Source organism: Cololabis saira, chromosome 8 (assembly GCF_033807715.1).
Source record: "Cololabis saira isolate AMF1-May2022 chromosome 8, fColSai1.1, whole genome shotgun sequence".
Lineage (NCBI taxonomy): Eukaryota > Metazoa > Chordata > Actinopteri > Beloniformes > Belonidae > Cololabis > Cololabis saira.
The window spans coordinates 47,900,295-47,923,033 of NC_084594.1; the positions used below are offsets into that span (position 1 = coordinate 47,900,295).

Here is a 22,739-nt window from a genome sequence, read left to right on the forward strand (position 1 = left end):
TAACAGGCTGGCAATATTTTAGTTGATTTGTAATGAATCCAGAATGTATGATTTTTTTTTTTTTTTTTTTTTTTATAAATTGCATTACAGAAAATAAAGAACTTTATCACAATATTCTAATTTTCGGAGACAGTCCTGTAACCTCGTCATATCACGGCTATTTCAGACCAGAAATTCAAAAGCCACCAAATCATTTTAAAATAATGTCTTACTCTTTAATGGAAATATTTACTGGCAAATATTAAATAATTCATGACACTTACAGAGTGTGTGATGGATCACTGTACTTACAGTATTTACATTATTGAGCACATTTACAACGTCACGTCTAGCTGGGTCCCTCAACACAGTGCCGGACAGTTCAAGTCAAAGCTTTTAGAAAAAGTAAATATCAGCATACAAAGAAAAATACTCCGTTTTCTGAACAGGGTTTCTTTAAAATAAATAATTATTAAATTAGTACATTCACACATAAAAATAGATCCCAAATGAACTGCAAAGCAAACAGAAGCTGGTGATTCTGGTGGAGTTACAAAACAAAACAAACAAAATTAACAGTATGAAATGCAATGTTAGATTTAAACAATAAAAAAATAAACTGCTTTAAACATGACAATGAGATCTGACACCTAGCAGAGCAGCAAATGAGCAGTATCCACAAAAGTGAAGAAATATTTCTATTGGTCTTCTGAGGGGAAGGTTTTCAGGAGTGTAGCACCTATAATGTAATCATTTCACCCTATAATGTAATCATTTCACCCTATAATGTAATCATGTCACCCTATAATGTAATAATTCCCTATAATGTAATCATTTCACCCTATAATGTAATAATTCCCTATAATGTAATCATTTCCTGAAAATGTAATAACGCCTGATAATGTAATAAAATTTGCACTTAACTCAATCGAAAATGTAATAAAACCCAATAATGTAATAACTTCACCAATAATGTAATAAAATATCCTGACTGATATTGTCATAACAGTTTTACCAATAATGCAATTTAACCCAATAGTCATTCTGGTGTTTCAAATCCAGCGTATATAACATTCTTAGATACTTAAAACAAAAAATGTGGAACTCTGGACTGAAAATGAACATATATATTACATTATTTGTCAAGTATTACATTATCAGTTTTGGAAAAAAAAAAGAAGACCCACCTGAAAATGTAATAAACACCCAATAATGTAATAAGGTATTACATTATCGGTGAAAATGTTATTACAATATCAGTCAGGATATTTAATTAGATTATTGGTGAAGTTATTACATTACATTTCCAGGAAATTATTACATTATAGTAAATTTTACATTATAGGAAATTATTACATTATAGGAAATTATTACATTATAGGAAATTATGACATTATAGTAAATTATGACATTATAGGGAGCTACAGGGAGCTTTACTGAAGCGTCATTAATGTGGTTGGTTCACGGTCACCTCAGTCACTGAAGACGTCTGGATCTGAAACTGCTGATCAGCAGAAACCAGCAGACTGGTGAAACCGTCATGTAGATTCAGACCGGCAGCGCTGCATGTGCGTTACTGAGCTGCAGCGCTGACACTGATTCTGAGCATTCACCGCTGTGTCTAGTCCACACAGCAGGGCCTCCGGTACCAGCCAGGAATACACCAGGCTCTGCATCAGTCGTAGCAGAAAGTCTTCAGGGAGTGGACACATTCAAGTTGTGCAGCTGTAACTGGTCACCAGTCCTGCACAGGACCGGTGACCAGTCTGGAAATGGAAGAAAGCATCATCGTAGCTGCGTACATGAGGTCAGTGTGACCACCAAACCAATGTGTTTCGTATTTAGCTTCAGAAAAACGCAATAATCCTATGTAAAGAGGATTTTGGCATCAAACTTTCAGAGCGAGATCACAGTGGCTGATGTTTGGTTCGGTACAGGGCTTCAGGTCTTTGGAATGCATTCTAAACTCACTCTTACACTTTTTATTACACCGCAGGTTTTTATTATTGACTTCTTCTCTTTTCAGAGGAAAATAAATACAAGTGAGCCCCCTCTCCTGGTCCAGTCAGGCTTGGTGTCTGCTGCTCAACGGACACAGGAAATGGAGTGCAAATGCCCTTTAGTCCAGAGAGAACTCCTCGCAGGGCTCAGGGATGTGCATTCAAGCAGCAACGGCACTCATGTGGCCTTTGCATGACAAATTCACTAAGCAGAATCTTTCACCGCCCATCCATCCATCCATCCATCCGTCGTGTACTGGGACTTCTTCATAAAACTGAAACTGCTCCACATCATCATCATCATCATCATCATCATCAGATGAGTTCTGCTTCACGCTGAGAGGGCTCGTCTTCACACGTTTCACCCAGTTTGGAAGTGAACTAGCTCAAATGAAAGTGAACATCAGCTCCGGGATGGTCCGGCCCAGTCCTGCTCTGCAGGGCAGAGGTCCGTGCTCACTGGCTCCCTCCTCCGGTACCGGAGACCAGGGAAACACATTCTGAGGACCAGGAGGCTCAAACACAAGATCCATCACTCAGCTAGACAGCAGACCTTTTCTGAAATTGCATGTGGCATTTAAAAGCAGACACATGTGGGATGAAACTGCTGAAGAAGGTCTTTGTACATCAACAAGCTGCAGAAAAGCTGGTGCTTCTACACTGGACAGTTAGCAGGACCTGTGATCATTCCTTCACTTAGTTTCTACTTCAGTCCCAGCTAGGATGACGGGGGGCTCGGGGGATTCAAGTCAATGGTAGTTGGTGCTGAGGTTCATCAGGAGCAGCTTTTAAAGACAACTGAGCTGCTAACCTGTTAAGTTTACGTTATGTTTATGTAATAATTGCTCGGGGGTTTATGTTCTGGGTCTCTGGAAAGATCCTGGAGACACTTCTGTTGTAATAGACGCTATAGAAATAAAACTGAATTGAATTGACCTCTTTCTGCCGTTGCGTTGTATTTTTATATCTACAGTTTTTTAATCCAACTTAAACCTACACGGAGGTTTCCTGGGAGTCACGTTCAGGTAGACGTTGACTTGAACAGAAATACAGACAACCATAGTTTCACACGTTAAAGTGAACAAGTTCAACCGCTGCTCTCTGACCTTGACCTTGGAAGAGTTGGATTCCTAGGAATCCTGGAAACATTTGGTGAGGTTTGTGCTTCCTGCAGAGACTTTGTGTAGAGTGCATTTCTCTTCCAAAGCAATAATAAAGGAGCTTGTGGGCAGAGAGCAGAGTGGCGTTAGTGGCCTGTGGAACAGATGAAGACGTACGGAGAAACGTACGGGCTGCTGGGAGGAGAGCAGAAGCACAAATAAAAAAAGAGACAGGCCGACAAAAGGGGAAGGAGGGCAGAGGTTGATGTTCCAAGATGTCTGGAAAGTTTCAATTACGGTGGCCGAGACCTGCCATTGCTGAAAATTAAAGAAACGCTGCAAATAAAAGAAACGCTGCTGCAAATAAAAAAAAAAACTACGCAAATAAAAAAGCCACAACGGAAGTGAATTACCGGGGACTATTTTTGCTGATGCACCGGTGTTTTTTACGTGAGAGGAGAAGAAGAAGACGAAGAGGACGTAAGTGAAAAGGAAGAAATAAGAAGAGCGACGAATAAGAAGAACAACGAACGAGAAAATAAGTGAAAAGGTTAGTGTTCAACGTCACTACGTGTCATTTTTAATGTGCAACACCGGTGCATCGGCAAAAGTAGTCCCCGGTAATTCACTTCCGTTGTGGCTTTTTTATTTGCGTGGTTTTTTAAATGTTATTTGCAGTGGGGTTTCTTTATATTTTCAGCGTTTCTTTTATTTGCAGCAGCGTTTGTTTCTGTTTGCAGCGTTTCTTTAATTTTCAGCAAAGTCTCGGCCACCGTATTAAATGGAAAGTCAAGAGCGATGTGCCATAACCATAAAAGTAACGAAGGTGTAAAATTGTTTCATACTGACATGTGCAAACAGCCGAGGCTCACATTTATCCTGGCGTCCTCTTTTTAGCCGTTATTTATCAGCTGGATATAGAAACTGAACACAAAGCCTCATTCACCAAACAATCCCACTCTGAGGAGCTGTAAACCTGAGATGTCAAATAGCCGTAATATCGTTACATAAATAAATACATGAACGCACATTAAGCCTGCCTGCCTCTCTTTCTCTCTTTCCAACTCTTATCTTAACAACATTGATTCACCCACGGGCATAAAGAGAAGTAGCTTCTGCATTTCTTGTAGCAGCAGCAAAGATAAGAACAGTTGAGCCGCTGACAGAAACACTGAAACAGATGCTCGTAGTGTTTGATGCACTAGTTACGTCTGGCTCGGTGCAGAAACACAGCAGCTACTGGTGCTTGGGACAAAAGGTGGAGAGGAGAAAACCAGCGGGAGCTCCCGCGGCTCAAAGCTACCAAAGGTAAAACGATGTTTCAGTGCACACACCTCAAACAGACTGGAAAGAAAACCAAAAAAAAGCCTCCTGGAATCAGTTTCTAGCTCTGACGATGCCGTGATGCTCATTCTGGAAAAAGTTCATCAACATAAATTAAAGACAGACTGCGATGCTAGTGAACGTGCAGGCTAACGGTAGTCGTGTTATTCTGTAGCTGGAGTCGTGACAGACATGGAGGCGAGTTGAAATGAATCAAAGTAATTGCGCTTGTTGCAGAAGAAGAATGCTTGGTAGACGGAGCCAGGACCGAGCCAGGACCGAGCCAGGACCGCTCCACACCTGCCCAGCTGCTCGTCCTGCAGGAACTCCTGCAGCTTCCCCTCCAGTCTTCTGGTTAGATTCTGCTGGATCCTCCACCCCCTCTCATTCTGGGATCTGCATGGCCATCACCGCAGGTTTGGTCTTAAAGTACTGGTTGAAACGCAGCACGGCGTACCTGGGAGAGACCAGAGAAACACAGTAGGCCCATTTTAAAATCCTGGCTACCTGTTAGTTTTCATGTTGAGTTTAAAGTTATTTTACTAGTTTGTACAGGACTGTCTCAGAAAATTACAATATTGTGATTTTCTGTAATGCAATTACAAAAACAAAAATGTCATACATTCTGGATTCATTACAAATCAACTGAAATATTGCAAGCCTTTTATTATTTTAATATTGCTGATCATGGCTTACAGCTTAAGAAAACTCAAATATCCTATCTCAAAAAATTAGAATATTCTGGGAATGTTAATCTTAAACTGTAAACCATAATCAGCAATATTAAAATAATAAAAGGCTTGTAATATTTCAGTTGATTTGTAATGAATCCAGAATGTATGACTTTTTTTTTTTTTTTTTTTTTTTTTTTTTTTTTTAAATTGCATTACAGAAAATAAAGAACTTTATCACAATATTCTAATTTTCTGAGACAGTCCTGTATATGGGAAACATTTCACGAATGATTCCACATCTTTTTGGAATGACGGGCTATAATTCTGCATTTAAACATCCAATCAAACAGTTCCTCATGAGGGCAAGTGTCAGGAATCTTACAAAGGACATGCAAGCCCCCCTGGCTTTGGGGTTATAGTTTTAGCCTCAACCCTCTTTAACCCCGATAGATCCTCGTCAAAGGAATGCTTTAAACATTACATAACATCTGAACCTGGTGGGGGTGAAGGGTCGAGACACACACACACATTCTCACACCAGAACTTACCCGAGGAAGTCAAAGTGGATGGAGGAGTATTTGGCTTGGATGAGTGCCCAGAAGCCCCAGAAGAAGTGAGAAGCCTTGAGAGAGACACAAGCCAGAGATGAGAGGTGGTGGAGCGGGAGTGGCCCAGGTGCTGAGCACTAACCCTGGATTCAACCTGAAAGGTGCTGAGCACTAACCCTGGATTCAACCTGAAAGGTGCTGAGCACTAACCCTGGATTCAACCTGAAAGGTGCTGAGCACTAACCCTGGATTCAACCTGAAAGGTGCTGAGCACTAACCCTGGATTCAACCTGAAAGGTGCTGAGCACTAACCCTGGATTCAACCTGAAAGGTGCTGAGCACTTTACCCTGGATTCAACCTGAAAGGTGCTGAACACTAACCCTGGATTCAACCTGAAAGGTGCTGAGCACTTTACCCTGGATTCAACCTGAAAGGTGCTGAGCACTAACCCTGGATTCAACCTGAAAGGTGCTGAGCACTAACCCTGGATTCAACCTGAAAGGTGCTGAGCACTTTACCCTGGATTCAACCTGAAAGGTGTTGAGCAGTAACCCTGGATTCAACCTGAAAGGTGCTGAGCACTTTACCCTGGATTCAACCTGAAAGGTGCTGAGCACTTTACCCTGGATTCAACCTGAAAGGTGCTGAGCACTTTACCCTGGATTCAACCTGAAAGGTGTTGAGCAGTAACCCTGGATTCAACCTGAAAGGTGCTGAGCACTTTACCCTGGATTCAACCTGAAAGGTGCTGAGCACTTTACCCTGGATTCAACCTGAAAGGTGCTGAGCACTTTACCCTGGATTCAACCTGAAAGGTGCTGAGCACTTTACCCTGGATTCAACCTGAAAGGTGCTGAGCACTTTACCCTGGATTCAACCTGAAAGGTGCTGAGCACTTTACCCTGGATTCAACCTGAAAGGTGCTGAGCACTTTACCCTGGATTCAACCTGAAAGGTGCTGAGCACTTTACCCTGGATTCAACCTGAAAGGTGCTGAGCACTTTACCCTGGATTCAACCTGAAAGGTGCTGAGCACTAACCCTGGATTCAACCTGAAAGGTGCTGAGCATGTTACCCTGGATTCAACCTGAAAGGTGCTGAGCACTAACCCTGGATTCAACCTGAAAGGTGCTGAGCACTAACCCTGGATTCAACCTGAAAGGTGCTGAGCACTAACCCTGGATTCAACCTGAAAGGTGCTGAGCACTAACCCTGGATTCAACCTGAAAAGTGCTGAGCACTAACCCTGGATTCAACCTGAAAGGTGCTGAGCACTAATCCCACCAGAGGGATGGAAAGTTTTACAGGGTGATGGTGAATTCACAGGGGGGGGGATGATTTGGACCATTTTTATTTCAGGGGGAGATGATTTGGACCGTTTTTATTTCAGGGGGGGTGATTTGGACCGTTTTTATTTCAGGGGGGGATGATTTGGACCATTTTTATTTCAGGGGGGGATGATTTGGACTGTTTTTATTTCAGGGGGGATGATTTGGACTGTTTTTATTTCAGGGGGGATGATTTGGACCGTTTTTATTTCAGGGGGGGTGATTTGGACCGTTTTTATTTCAGGGGGGATGATTTTGACCGTTTTTATTTCAGGGGGGATGATTTGGACCGTTTTTATTTCAGGGGGGGATGATTTGGACCGTTTTTATTTCAGGGGGGGATGATTTGGACCGTTTTTATTTCAGGGGGGGATGCCATCCCCCCTCAACTCCAGTACTGCTTGTTTCCCTCCAGTTCTGCAGCTTGAAGCCCCGCCCACTAAGGCCCCTCCCCCTACAGGCCCCGCCCACTGCAGGCATCGACAGACTATAGTGTGAATCCACCAAGCAGCGATGCAGGCGTCAGGACATTTTTGACTCTTTCAGTGTGAATCCAGAATTAGAGACAGTGTGTGTGCATTTGCCGACATGTTTCCCCTCACCAGAGCAAACTTATTGACTTGTACGTAGAGCGTCTCCAGCTCTCTCGGGCTGACCTCCTCCGTTTTCTTGGTGAAGAGTTTGTATGCCATCAGGTATTCTTTAAGCCAGTCCATTTGCATCTCCAGACTCGGGTACAAGCCGTAGTCCAACTCAGCCATGCCTGGTCACACGTGGGAACGCAAGGTTAGAAACTCAATCCTTCTGTGCAGATAAAACATTAACTCTCACATGCAAATTGTTCCGTAGTTTGCAAACCTGCAAATTCATTAAAGTGGTTTCCGATGTCAAATGCTTGATAGTTGTAGCTGGAGTATTCATAATCTATAAAGCGCACATGACCTGAAAAACAACAAATAGACACCACACACAAAGTGAATTATTGTGCATTTTCCTTTCTCCTTCAAAGACGTGGCCCCCCACACGACCCTGGACAGCAGCACGGCACCAGCTTTACTGTGCAAACATGGAACCCTGTTCCTTCTTATCTAAAGTCGACAGCGACGTCACTGGACTCGGAGGCAGCCGGTCTCAACTGTCATACAGTGAACATATGGATTGTTTCTTCAAGATCTGGTTTTGGAAGAAATGAGGAAAACCAGATCTTTGCCTGCTCTGTTTATATAATAATTGCTCGGGGGTTTATGTTCATGTTCATGTTCTGGATCTCTGGAAAGCGTGTAGAGACAACATCTGTTGTATTAGACGCTATATAAATAAAATTGAATTGAATTGAAATGTGCTCCAGCCCAAAAAGGAAGGAGGACCAAACATTTCACTTCAAGTCTGGTATGAGTGTCTGGTAATTACCGTCCGTTTTAGGGCTGGAGATCCATTCAAATGTCAAGAATCGATTCAATTCCAATTCTTAAGATTCAGAATCGATTATCAAGATTTGATTCGATTTAATTCCAATATTGATTTGGGTTAGTGTTATTAAAACAGTTTTTTGAGCTGTTGCATGAATGATATGACTGTAGTTCTGCAACATATTAATACTAGTATTATATTGAGATTCAACAGCAAGTATTGCAGCTAATGATGCTGTAAGGACCAATCAGCTCCCAGAATGCTGATAGAACTGAAACAGAAACATCGTGGGTCAGAATTACCAAACAGATCCAGGGAGGAAACAGAGATGCAGGAAATCAGTTAGATTTTTTCCCACATTCCGTTTTAATATTTCCCATTTTCGGTTTTTAATTTCGGATCAATTTGGTTTTTACCATATTATGCAAATATAACCCCAAGATAGTATATAAAGTAATGAAATATAGATAATTTATGCAATTATAACTGAAAACTATTTAAAAGGCAAAAACATGGCACCAGTTATTCTCGTGTCCAACAAAACATTCCTTTTTTGGGCATAAACCAAAAAATACCAAAAGTTGTAACGTAATGATGAAAAAAAACAAATTGATCTTTAGACATACAAATCGATTTTTAGGAATTAATAATCGATTTAGAATCGGAAAATTGATTTTTTTCAACCCAGGCATAGTCCGTATGTACAGTAAAAACAGCAGGAAGACGTTTTACCCTCTTTGCTGTTGTAGATGATGTTTTTACAGAGCAGGTCGTTGTGGCAGAGCACCACCGGGGAGCCCAGCATGGACAGATGCTCCTGCATCCACACCATCTCCTGCTCCAGCACCAGCTTGCTGGGAACCTCCCGCTGGATCCTGGGGGGAACGACACCAAGGTTTGGTTCTCAATGGAAGTGAAAACAACTGAGAATGTACATGATCCACACAGACCAGGGGCCTCATGCACAAAAAACATGCGTACGCCACTTTCTCCGCTCACAGTCAGATGTTCAAAAAGTGACTTCTACGTCCTTCACGCACACATCGAGGCTGCCGTACGCACATTTCTAAAGTTTTGTCCGTTAGTACAACGAGTTCATGATCACACAACAGTCCCCACATCAGCAGATAAGTTACACACCAGTGGAGCTGCAGCAATAAGTACCAACTAGACAAAATTCCCGGGAAATTTTGAAGTGCCACGGACTACTGCCGGATGATCGCGGGATGCACCCATGAAGGTCAAGGACTCGATACTTAGTCATTTGACACCACCCATGACTCTCTATGTCAAACCATTCAAAAGATATTGGACTATAACGTATCGGCCAATCAGAAGAAGGGGCGGGGCTAATTTGTACCAATGAGGGTCAAGGACTCGAGACTTAGTAATATGACATCACCCATGACTCTGTATGTCAAACCATTCAAAAGATATTTGACTATAACGTATCGGCCAATCAGAAGAAGGGGCGGGGCTAATTTGTACCAATGAGGGTCAGGGACTCGATACTTAGTCATTTGACACCACCCATGACTCTCTATGTCAAACCATTCAAAAGATATTGGACTATAACGTATCGGCCAATCAGAAGAAGGGGCGGGGCTAATTTGCACCAATGAGGGTCAGGGACTCGATACTTAGTCATTTGACACCACCCATGACTCTCTATGTCAAACCATTCAAAAGGTATTGGACTATAACGTATCGGCCAATCAGAAGAAGGGGCGGGGCTAATTTGCACCAATGAGGGTCAGGGACTCGATACTTAGTCATTTGACACCACCCATGAATCTCTATGTCAAACCATTCAAAAGATATTGGACTATAACGTATCGGCCAATCAGAAGAAGGGGCGGGGCTAATTTGCACCAATGAGGGTCAGGGACTCGATACTTAGTCATTTGACACCACCCATTACTCTGTATGTCAAACCATTCAAAAGATATTGGACTATAACGTATCGGCCAATCAGAAGAAGGGGCGGGGCTAATTTGTATATATAATATACAAATGTAAATATTTATATGTATAATAATAATAATATACATATATATCCAATGAACCTGTTCCCAGCAGGACTGGGGATCATGTAAGGTCAAAAGGTTTCCTCCATTTTCCAGGTTATATTACATGAAGTCTGTAATGACTGTGTCATGTGACCAGGTCTGGGTCAGTCTAATCAGCACAGCTGTGCTCTGGTTGTTAGGGGCAACAAGAACCTGATACAGAGGGAGCGGGAATGACAGCTAGATTTTCGGTTGTGACAAACCTCAAATCACTCCACTTTGCGGTCAAACCGTAGCTCTTAGCAGAAAAATGAAAACATCGTGAGAGACGGAGAACCCAGAACATTCTGTCAATCTTATTTTCATTCAGATATTCCTTAAAATGTGTTAGTAACGGCAATTCGAAAACAAAAATGAGATTTTTTTTAAGAAAACGTTCTTTAACATTAGAGTCAATGGAGAGCGAGACAGGAATTGGCATGGCTGTTGGCCCCCCCGTTCAAATTTTGTGCACACCACGCCTGTCAAAGTCACATTATTTGAATCTCAACATCTATGTCTACATTCTGACCAAAAATTATCTTTCTAGCTTTTACGGTTTGCCCGTGAGCTCGAGTTACAAATAAAAATTATGATAATTTTTTCAAAGTCTCTTCCACTCTAATCAATTAGAACCGCACTGAAGATTTGACAAAAAAGTGATTTCCAGTCCTCGCTTGAGCGCTCATATCTCGAAAAGTGTACATCTTAGGAAAAAACAGTCCGGGGTTTAGAGAGAGAAGAGAAGTTTTCCTCCGTTTTGAAGTTTGAATGACGTTTCTACGTGCAAGTATGAGAAAGATAGGTGACTCAGGAAAAAGGTGATATTTTTTTTTTTTAACCTCCTCCCACCCACAGTGTGAAATGCTGCCCCATACAAATACATGGTCCCCATTAGTTTGGAAATTTGGAAATGTTTTTGCACTTCGTGCAAAAACTATTTGTGCCATCGCTCTGAAAATCCACAGGACTGTAGTTAAATTCAGGGTCTACAACTTTCTAAATCGGTTCAGAATTTTTCGAGTAACGGTGTGCGAGTGGTGAGGCCCCAAACTTCTCGCAATGCGTTCCGGATGGGGCAAAAAGCGCACGTTTGTGCACTTTGCGCAAAAACTTGCACGCCAATCGCTTATAAAAGTCATACCAATCGATTCCCGATTAAGGCGCACGTTTCTACGTTTTTACTTTTCGCGTTTTCTCAAAGCTGTGGGACTAGTTACGCGCCAAAGTTTTTACGGAAGAATCTATAATAATAAGCCTGAGCAATAGTATGAGTGCCTCGTGCTGCGCACGAGGCACTCCTCCTCCATTGAGCTTGCGCAGCTCAATGGAGGAGGCGTGCCACGTGGCGCAGCCGTGGCACTAATAAGGACCAACATCAGCTGGTTTAGTCTGGACCTGCTGGTCCAGGACTAAGACTGGACCATCAGCTGGTTTAGTCTGGACCTGCTGGTCCAGGACTAAGACTGGACCATCAGCTGGTTTAGTCTGGACCTGCTGGTCCAGGACTAAGACTGGACCATCAGCTGGTTTAGTCTGGACCTGCTGGTCCAGGACTAAGACTGGACCATCAGCTGGAGCTGCTACAGGTCAGACATCTCAGTCGCCATGACGACCGTATGGGACGACTACTGGAGATTAAAGCCAGATCTTAAAACATCCCATAACTGTGTCTGGACAGAAAAACATTAAAATACATTTTGCAGCGAAAAACCAGTTCTGAAAATTTGTCTTTTAAAATAAAACTAACATGTCACGGAAAGGTTGGTTGGTACGAACTGATGTGACTCAGCAATGATGAATAAAGTTTTTATTGAATGTTTAGGCAAATTTCAGAGTCTGATATTAGTCAGCTGCAGGAGCTGCAGGTCCAGAAAGAGTTTCTCCGGTGATGGAGGCCAGGACCTAGACCAGTCTCTCCTCCCAGGACCTGGACCTGGATCTGGATCTGGACCTGGATCTAGACCGATCTGTCCTCCCGGTGATGCAACACTCCGAGTTACAACAACTTTCCTCTTTATTTCTCACGTTTGCACCTCGATAATCCCGTCGGCACAAGTTGTCTTTATTTCTGCAGCGGATGAATCAGATCGTGATGCTTCATGTTTTAAATATAAGTTTATATTGTTCATATTGCTGATGAGAGTGGAGATCACAGACATCCACAATGTGTAACACTCAATAAATGTGTACATTGGTCTTAATCCGTTAGTATATAATACGTGTGACAATAAACCGAAACCAGGAGCCGTTTTTCTTCCACCAACTTAAGTTCTGGTGTCGGTTCTTAAAATACAAACAAGAAAAGGAGTGTTACAATAAACTAACGCCAAATATTAACATTCACAAACCCATACGGACGTAATAAAACCACAACTCTTCACGCAACGCAACACAAAGCAAACAACAATACCCATAATGCAATGCAGCTTAAATCGGAAGAAATGCCCCAAATAAATTATTTTTTCCAGGCCTCAACTTTTGACAGGAGTGTCTCCAGCTCAAAGCTGATTTTCTTTTTCATTTGTTTCTGCAAGTTCGTCGTTAGGATGAGTGGTTTTTAATGGATATTTATTCAAATATATCTACTTGAGGGAGGAGGTTGATTGTGATGTTCAAAGAAACGTGCGTGGATTTGGGCGTACGCACAGTTTTGAACATCTGATTTTTCTTTTGCGTACACAAGAATTCCACGCACGGATTCACGTTGAAATCCACGCACTTTTGACCATGAGGCCCCTGGTGAGCTCAGCGAGCTCGTTTACACTCATCATGCTGCAAAGCCACGATAGCAGGACTGGTTCTTTTAAATGAGTTCAAAAACCTCATAGAAAATATCTGATCCATCAATGTTGTACTTAAACTACTAAATAGCCTTCATGCATTTGCTGCATGTGTACCACCGTCCTTTTAATTTGCATGAACTTTGCACAGGTCCATTGAACACTTACTTTTATTTTATTTATTTTTTAATATCTTTTTATTTCACAATAATTTTCACAATTTCACATTCACGATTTCTATTTTACCCACATTGCTACCCTCCCCATAATTGCCCAGGGGGAAAAAAAAAATAAATAAATATATATATACATATATATATATATATATATATATATAAAAAATTAAAAAATAATGGCAGCAACAGCGATATCAAACTATATATATATATATATATATATATATCCATACATACATACTAGGGCTGGGCGATATGGACCAAAAGTCATATCTCCATATTTTCTAGCTGAATGGCGATACTCGATATATCTCGATATTTTTTCTGTGCCATAATTGGGGTTATAAAGCATTATAGCATAGCATCTCTGTTAGCTTCATTTTTTTCTGAGGCAAACCCTTAAAAAAACAGTCAGTTTTAATACAAAGCCTCATGCCAAATGTCACACAGGTTCCTTTATTAACAGAGGTCTGCACAATATTAAAATGTATAAAACAAATGAAATAAAAATAAACTGCCTGCATATATAGAATAAAAATGCTTCTTGAATAAAATAAAACAAATATCCCTTTCCTGCATAACAATTAAATTAAAATACACTGTAATTAATACAATGTAGACAGTAACAGGCAGACTTTTCCACTGAGGTTGACAGTTGTGTAAATAACAAAGCATTTGTGCAAATCTCAAATAAAACATTCAAGTCAATTTGTCACAAAATAAGCTATATCAAAATCATAATATTTTTTTTTTTTTTTTAAATCGATATAAACGATATTGTCTCGTACCATATCGCGTTTGAAAATATATCGATATATATTAAAATCTCGATATATCGCCCAGCCCTAATACATACAAACATACATACATATAAGTCACAAGTTCGAAAATAGAGATACTCATTGGTCCCCCTTGGAAAAGTTCTCCAGTTTTGAAAAAGAAATTGTATTTTTCCGAAGTTAATTTTTCCAATGGTATAAAAAACTGAAATTTGATCCAAAAAAAACTTGAAAGTTGGAGGGGAATCATCTTTCCAAAGTAAAAGTATGCATTTCTTAGCGAAGTATGTGATCATAATTAATATACTGCTTTTTTTCCGGTCTAACTGAAGATCCACTTATACTTCTAACAAATATTAAACCCAATTCAAATGACAGATCAACAGCAAACTGGCTTAAAATGGCCTAAGAGTGATATTACAGACAAATGAATAACAGGAAAGGCAGTGAATGAGCAGCTCGGCCAGCCAGGTCCTGGTGCTGATCAGAGACCCCTGTGCTGCTGTAATGTGCTTATGGAGCTTAATCCACAATCCGCCTACAAGGAGGAGAGGAAGCGGGGCAGGAGGAAATCTTTTTTATTCTGCAGTAGAAATGTCTTCTGAGATCATTCTGCTTCATACTAGATAGAAGTCACTAATATATTTGTAGCTGCGTAAACAAAAAAATAAACAGGACACTAAGTTTCCAGGTTACCATGGAAGAAAGAAAAGTGACCTGATATAGAGAGCTAAGAAAACATCTGATAGCCCACTGCACGCTTCAGACATCCTAATCCAGATGGGTATTATTGTTACAGCCATGCAGGACACACGCTGGGCTTCATTTTACCCTTAGGCACCAGGACGAAGGCAGCTGGGACAGAGCAACTGACTACGTTTACATGCAGTCAAAATTGGGGTTATTGCTAATATTCCGGTTACTGAAACATTGGGAATATTCCGTTTCCATGGTAATTAATCATTTGGGATATCTGGATCAAACCAGCGAAGCACGGAGAACGTGATGACACAATTCCCGTCATTTCTGCTTCTTCTTCCTGTATCCAAATTCAAAACAAATGCTGCTTCGCGTAACTTTCCTCTCACCTTCTTGTAAATCTTCTATCCCGGTACTTTCTACCGTCTACAAATGCAGAAATGTTCATATCCTTCATTACATTTATGAAGTGATTAGTCTCCTCCTGGTCTTGGTTTCTCCGTGTTTATAAGAACTTCCTGGACTCAAAAGACCAGGATTCCTTGTGAACAGAGCATGTGCAGAAAACTAATTCCTGTTCCGTTTGATGGGGATATTCTGTTTGGTGTTTACATGACCCAATATTCGGGTTTCAAAAGGAGTAACCCAGGGGTCATATTGGGGTTTTTAAAAACCTGAATATGAGCAAATTCGGGTTATTCAAAGGGGTTATTGGTGTTTACATGGCCGTGCAAAGTCGGGTTATTGCCAATATTGGGGATTTAAAAGGGTTATTGATGCATGGAAACGTAGTCACTGTTAGGTCTGCTTCACAAGTCCAGGGATGGAAATAGCCACTTTCAGAAATCACACAAAGTTGGGATACTGAAAAGATGAGATGTGCACCGGTGCAAACATGCACCGGATTTCACTAAAGATTTTGTGCAATGTAAAGCTAGTTTTGAGGTAAAAGACAACACATCATGTTAGAGGGCATCAATGGTGATTCTGCCAATGTTTCAGTACAATAGCAGCATCCATGAAAGACTGATCCCTTCAGGATCAAAGCTGGGCAGAAGATGTCCACTTGGTGTATACCAAATGTTTAAAAAATGTTAGAAAACGTCCTCAAAGACACAATGAGAGTATCCTTATTGTCCTGTGACCACCTCTTCACAGTTTTTTGGGTCAAAGATTGCTTGTGAACAATGGGCTCGTAGGTGGAAGGGAGAGAAGTCCTCTAGAGGAGATGGAAGCACCTCTGACATTCACAGAGAACTCATCTGGTGAAGCAGCTAACCAGCTGGGAAAACACTAGAACTTCAGTAGTGCAAGAAGAATGGCTGAAATCTCCAGAGATCACCACCAATCCAGTGGAGAAGTGTGTTTGTAGTTTATACTGCCGCTTTCCCAGTGGATAAGACATCCAGAAACCTACAATAGGTGGGCTGCAGTGGCAGCATTTCAGTGCTACGTGTCCTGGATTACACCAAAATATCTCATTTCAAGAGCTTCACGTCCTTTTCTTGCCAGTGTGGAACCATGTGGGCAAACTTTGGGCCTATATTGGAGCTTTTCCACTAGTACCTACTCAGCCCGACTCCACTCGCCCTCGTTTCTTTTCAACACCCAGATCAGAAGTAGGAGGTTGGAGTTAAGCTGCTGTGACGTATTTGATTGTGTGATCTAAACGAAGAAGACAACAACACTAAAGATTGCTCGTCTAGATCCCTTTTTTCTCTTTTGTACATGGTGCAGCATCCTCTGCCGGTGGCGAAGAGCATCTCTGAATGCACAACACCGGAACCTGCAGCGTGGGAGTGAGAGGGAAAGGGTAACGGCCCGGTCAGGCGGGGGAGAGATTTGTCCGTCAAGACTCCTCTCCCTGGCCCTGCCCCTTCTCAACCTTTCCCCGACCCTGCACCCCAACCTGGGGCTTGCTGATTGGGCCGAAACTTCGGGAGCTGCGTGCTGGCCTGCAGTCCCCACCCCCGGTCATCCCGTTGCTGCTTCCACCTGCCTGCTGTCCCCACCCCCGGTCATCCCGCTGCAGCTTCCACCTGCCTGCTGTCCCCACCCCCGGTCATCCCGTTGCTGCTTCCACCTGCCTGCTGTGTGCTGTTGACGTCCCTGACCCCCAGTCTGGCCCTCGGCAGGAGGGTCCCCCCTTATGATCCTGGTCCTGGTCCAGGTTTCTTCCCTCCTAAAGGGGAGTTTTTCTTGCCACTGTTTGGATTAAGGTTTTTCTCCCACTATGGGAGTTTTTACCTGCCATTGTTTATGTAATAATTGCTCGGGGTTTATGTTCATGTTCTGGGTCTCTGGAAAGCGTCTGGAGACAACATCTGTTGTATTAGACCCTATAAAAATAAAATTGAATTGAGTTGGAGTGAAGCTGCTGTGACGTATTTGATTGTGTATCTAAACGAAGAAGACAACAACACTAAAGATGTAGAACCTGGAGGAGATGATAGATGTGCTGCTGGGTCTGTGGCTTCTGTTCAATATCAAGATAAAAAATGAGAGTGAGAGAAGCTTCAACTTCAACGCTTTTTTTTTGTTTGTTTGTCTCGGTGCTGCTGAAAAGTCAGCTGGGAGCAGCTATGAAGTGACAGAGTTCTTGGTGGATCAGGGGCCGGATTCACAAAACATTCTTGAGAAAAAAAATCTTCTTAAGTGTCATTTTCTTCTTAAGTTCAGTCTTAAGAAGAAAAAAGACAAGAAGTCATATCTCCAAAAAAGTTATAAGTATTTTCTCAACTTTCTTCTTAAGTTTCTTCTTAAGAAAAAACTTAAGAATAAATGGTATTCTTGAAATAAAAGTTATCAAATTTGTTCTTGACTTTTTTCTTAACTTTAAGACAACCTTGACCTGTCTTAAAATGTCTTCTGTGAAAAGGTAAGCCTTTAATATCACCTTTTTCCAACACATTTTAGACAAGTTTAGACTAGTAGGTCATAGTTTGAGGATATACTTTGTAATTAATTACATAAAGAGCCTGTTAACTGTTTGTTAGCATGTTAGCGTAGTAGTTAATTATTATCAATTTTCCCCAATAGTAATTTTTTTTGCACATTAATCTCATCCACCATAACCTTGAAAAGTTCCTGCATCTCTTTTTCTCCTTCTCCATGTTTAGTGAGTGACTGACGGTTAAGACCCAAACTACCTGTATAAATGTTGTTTGTTGGCGCGTGCAATGCAGTGACATATTTTAAGAAGTTCCTAAGTAGGAAAAATAAGAAATTCGTAAGAAATGACAGTTCTTAAGACGGTTCTTAAGAAAATATTGAGGAATTGCACTTAAGAACTTTCCTATGAACTTCTTAATTTTATATCTTAAGACATTTCTCAAGAAGAACATATTGGTGAATCTGGCCCCTGGTCGTTCCTTATCACCGTCTAGATCCCTTTTTAATTCTCTCCTCAGCACCAGGTTTATGAACATCTGCACCTCAGAGTTGGATCATGAAACAGACTTTTGTGCTGCCGTTGCTGGTTGAATAAAATGAACCAGAATCCGTCAGAGTCTCTTTCTCTGATTTCCACCTCCTGACTCAGACGTCTGACTCCAACCCCCCGACCAATCGGTGGTCTGTAGTGTGATGATGTCAGATACAGCCGACTCAGCAGCTTAGAACCTCGGCAGAATAGATACAGAAAAGTATCTACTCGGCATGTCTCCACCCGCCTCCACCCCTAGTGGAGAAGCGCAGCCGAGGCGAGTCGGGCTGAGTAGGTACTAGTGGAAAAGCGCCATATGGGACCACACTCACAAATGCCACGTAAAGCTTCACCGTGCAAAAACAGAGTTGGCCCCGGCATCTCGGCCTGCAGTTGTGACCTGATAAACACAGGGGGGTAGACTAACCCCCCCCAACCGCCGGGGTGGAGCTGGGACTGACAGCAAGCTAGGCTGAGACATCCCAAGGCATCTAAGAATGCAGACTTCCTGCTCTTTTAATAGGGGAAGAAACAGATTGAGTAAGTGGAAGGAAGCATTCGGAGGGAGAATAAGCAGCTGCACAGCAGAAATAACCCCTAGGGTTGGATCATATCTTTCATTTAGATGTCCTCGCTCTCTCTTGGCCTGATGTTCAGCTCTATCTACAGGGTCATTAAACTGATGCCATTTTCGTATCGTATTAACCTAAATGAGTTGGCAGTTCAGGGATCAAAAGTCAGTCTCAGAAAATCTGGTAGTTTCATTTTTTTCTGGTTATATTATTAGTCAACACAAAGCTCTGGATTTTTTTTTTGGCTGTGACAAAACTATGTTTTCTTCATTCTCAGCACAAAGGCAACTGTCACTTTCATTAAACAGGTAAATGCAACACTAAAAAGTCTTAGTCTAATTAAAGATGCCACTTATTTCTTTAATGAGTAGTCTTAGATAGGGCTGCAACCAGCGACTATTCTGAAAGTTGATCAGTCGTCGACTATTGAGACAATTAGTTGACTAATCAGATTATACATTTCATAATTATTAAATGACTTTTATTCAGCTTTCAGCGTTCAAATCTTGCTTAAGGCTAAAAAGACAAGAAAGATGGACGTTTCATTCAAAAATACATCGTTTCATGATCTTTGATCTTTTGGAAAAAAAAAAAAAAAAAAAAAAATATATATATATAGACAGTACACATAAATTACGTAATAAAAAGTAATTATCACATCTGTGCACTCATAAAATGTGTCTGACTAAATTTTTCAAGCCTTCTCATCCCATACTGGGTTTATTCAGTTGTTTTTTGTGCAGACTGAAATACATAGGTTTCAATGGCCAAATGAGTTTGTATTGTATGTTCTTGAACTTTTCTTCCATGTGACTTCATGCTGGTCTCTAATTGGTTACTCAAAGATTCTCCTCCGTGGCCAGTAAATAAATTGACTTATTTTCATAAAGCGCCTTTCTACAAAGAAATGTACGTTTTACGTCTCATTTATTCATTCACACACGCACTGATATACTTGGGAAACAGTTAGGCACCAAATGTAATATATTTAATTTTCTGAGATGGCAAAAACAAGAACTTTATTGATCCCACATAGGAGTAATTCATGTTATATCAGCTATATAAGGTATATAAGTTAGTCAGTTATATAAGGTAGTGCCGAAAAACAATATATATCCCCCCTCACAAAAATAAGAAAAATAGAGAAACACATTTTCTCATCAACAAAACAAATTAAAAAATTTTCAAATAACAAAATAACATATTTGAACCATTTTTCAGACAATATCTGTCAATATCTCTATATAATAACTCTAACTACAATAAATCAAATATGTTATTTTGTTACTTGAAAAATTTAAAATATATTCATGTAAAATATGCTACATGTATATGTAGTATATGTATATGTATATGTAGTATATGTATATGTAGTATATGTAGTGATATGTAATAAAAAATAATAATAAGTAGAGTTTATAGTTGTGTTGTAATCCCCACTCGCCAGTGCGCCCCCCCCAGATTTTTTATCACCAGCCTCCACTGGTTAACAATTACATTTTTCGGCTACTCTTTTTATTATCTATTTTTGTTGACAACGTGGACTAATGGTTGCAGCCCTAGTCTTCATCAGGTCTGTGGAAAGCGGCCTCTGTACCCTTGTTTGATTGTAAAACACTTTGGTCAACTTTGTTGTTTTTAAATGTGCTATAAGTAAAGTTGACCTTGAGCTCTGAATATTACTGCAGCTCAAATCAGTTTGGGATTTTTATCAAGTGTTGAGCAAGAAGCAGAAGCTTACAGACGATACGCAGCGAGGAACCGTAGCTGACCTGGAGTTGGAAGCTTCTTCAGTGAACTCTGTGGCCAGAAGGGAGAAGTACTTCTGCAGCTTGATCCACAGGTTGGGTTTGGGGATGCAGCCGTTATGTGCGTGGATGGCATGAATGCGAGCCATTTCCCTAGCTATCAATCTGAAACCAGAAAAAAAGGAGGAGGTTAAGATTAGGATTAAACATGAAATAACTGCGAAACTCAAGATTTGATTTTCAAAATAAAGTGAAAAAAACACATCTTGTTTGGTTTAGGATAAAACTGAAAAAGATCCAATTGCAAATAACAGATACAGGACTGTCTCAGAAAATTTGAATATTGGGATTTTCTGTAATGCAATTACAAAAACGTCATCCATTCTGGATTCATTACAAATCAACTGAAATATTGCAAGCCTTTTATTATTTTAATATTGCTGATCATGGCTTACAGCTTAAGAAAACTCAAATATCCTATCTCAAAAAATTAGAATATTCTGGGAATCTTAATCTTAAACTGTAAGCCATAATCAGCAATATTAAAATAATAAAAGGCTTGCAATATTTCAGTTGATTTGTAATGAATCCAGAATGTATGACATTTTTTTTTTTTTTTTTTTTTTTTTTTTTTTTAAATTGCATTACAGAAAATAAAGAACTTTATCACAATATTCTAATTTTCTGAGACAGTCCTGTATATTCCAAGGGTTTGGCCTGCCTGGCCAATGAGCTGCTTTTCCTCATGAAGCCATCTGGAATCTTCTCTTCATTGTCTTTTATTACAGTATTTATAACATTAAATTGAGTTCAGGTTATTTGTATGGTATCAGTTGGTAACAAAAGTCATCTCATGGTACTTTACATGTAAATACATCAAATGCAGTCAATTTCAGAAAAGTCTAACTATTAAATCCAATTCAAATACAGCTGTGTATTATATTGCATGTGTGCACAGCTCTGTATAAAGCTGACACAACAAACTCTAAGAAATGGTAACAACTTAATTTGGCACAGTGTTTATAATTTTCCCATTTATGAAATAAATCACTATAAGTGTTAAAATGTTCCATGACTCCATCGTCTCCTGACCTGAGTAAGGTTGGATCCCTGACATCCTGCGGTCCGAGAGCGTCTCCCTGAATGAACTCGTAACAGAGGCCGTTTTGGAAGGTGCAGTAAAGGCGGGGAGCGCAGCCGTTGGCGTGCAGCACCTGGAGCAGAGGCAGGACGGCAGGAGAATCACGTGAGAGACGCTTTAAAGGGGACCTATTCTGAAAAAACAGGTTTTTTCTTCTTTAACATATATAAAGTGGTCTCCCCTCAGCCTGCCAACTCAGAGAAGGAGGAAAGAACCAGATTCTGCAGTGTCTGTACAGCCGCCCGGATGAGCCGTCCAGTGTGATGTGGATCTACGAGCCAATTCTACTCCTGTCGTTACGTAACGGCGGGAGTGATTTACATCGGTTGGTCTCCGATGCGTGAAACCACGCCCACAGCTAACTCTGGCCGGAACAACAACAACTAACTCCGCAGGCCGGAGCTTCCACCATTTTTTCATAGCGGTGTATCGCGTCATTCAGGCAGCCAATCAGCACAGAGCCTCATTATCATAGCCCCGCCCACTCAGAATCCCACATAGATAATGAGGTTAGAGAATGGGAAGATAAAGACATGGATCAGAGGCTGAATTTCTAATTTATTTAGCAAAAACAATCAAAAGCTTGTTTTTAAGACATTCAAGGCCTTTTTAGGTATTAGATGCCATAATAGGTCCCCTTTAACTGAGGCAACTTCAGCTATGTTACCTGAAAGCTTTTGAGCTCATTTTCTCTGTCCACAATCAGCTCTGTCTTGTTCCCGTACACTCGGACGAGGACGACGTCCTCGGGACTGTCGTCCACGTAGCAGCCCACCAACTTGTTGGTGGTTCCATCAGTGAAGAACTAGGAGAAAGAAAAGACATCATCTTAATTAGTCTTGCAAAAACACACACAGTTTGAAACACATACACATGCTTTCTCCATGTTTGCCTGAATTAACGTTTGTGTTCTTTGTACAGACGTGTAAAACTACAAACTTCTTTGCCAAGCGAGTTTGCATGAAATGGATATAGGAGAACAGGTGAAATAGTGCAGCAAGCAGAG

At 40.9% G+C, this 22,739-nt stretch overlaps 1 protein-coding gene across 1 annotated transcript in view; it reads right to left on the bottom strand.

Annotated features, from left to right (window-relative positions):
* Window positions 1-210: 210 nt before the first annotated feature.
* etnk2 (ethanolamine kinase 2) overlaps window positions 211-22,739 on the bottom strand; it is a 31,214-nt gene continuing 8,685 nt past the window's right edge. Inside the window, exons 2-9 of the mRNA XM_061728176.1 lie at window positions 22,401-22,538; window positions 21,685-21,806; window positions 20,617-20,757; window positions 9,096-9,238; window positions 7,812-7,895; window positions 7,556-7,716; window positions 5,625-5,698; window positions 211-4,859 (exon numbers count right to left, since the gene is read on the bottom strand). Of these exons, the coding sequence (XP_061584160.1) occupies window positions 4,787-4,859; window positions 5,625-5,698; window positions 7,556-7,716; window positions 7,812-7,895; window positions 9,096-9,238; window positions 20,617-20,757; window positions 21,685-21,806; window positions 22,401-22,538 (936 nt within the window). The 3' untranslated portion in view covers window positions 211-4,786. The remainder of the gene's footprint in view (window positions 4,860-5,624; window positions 5,699-7,555; window positions 7,717-7,811; window positions 7,896-9,095; window positions 9,239-20,616; window positions 20,758-21,684; window positions 21,807-22,400; window positions 22,539-22,739) is intronic.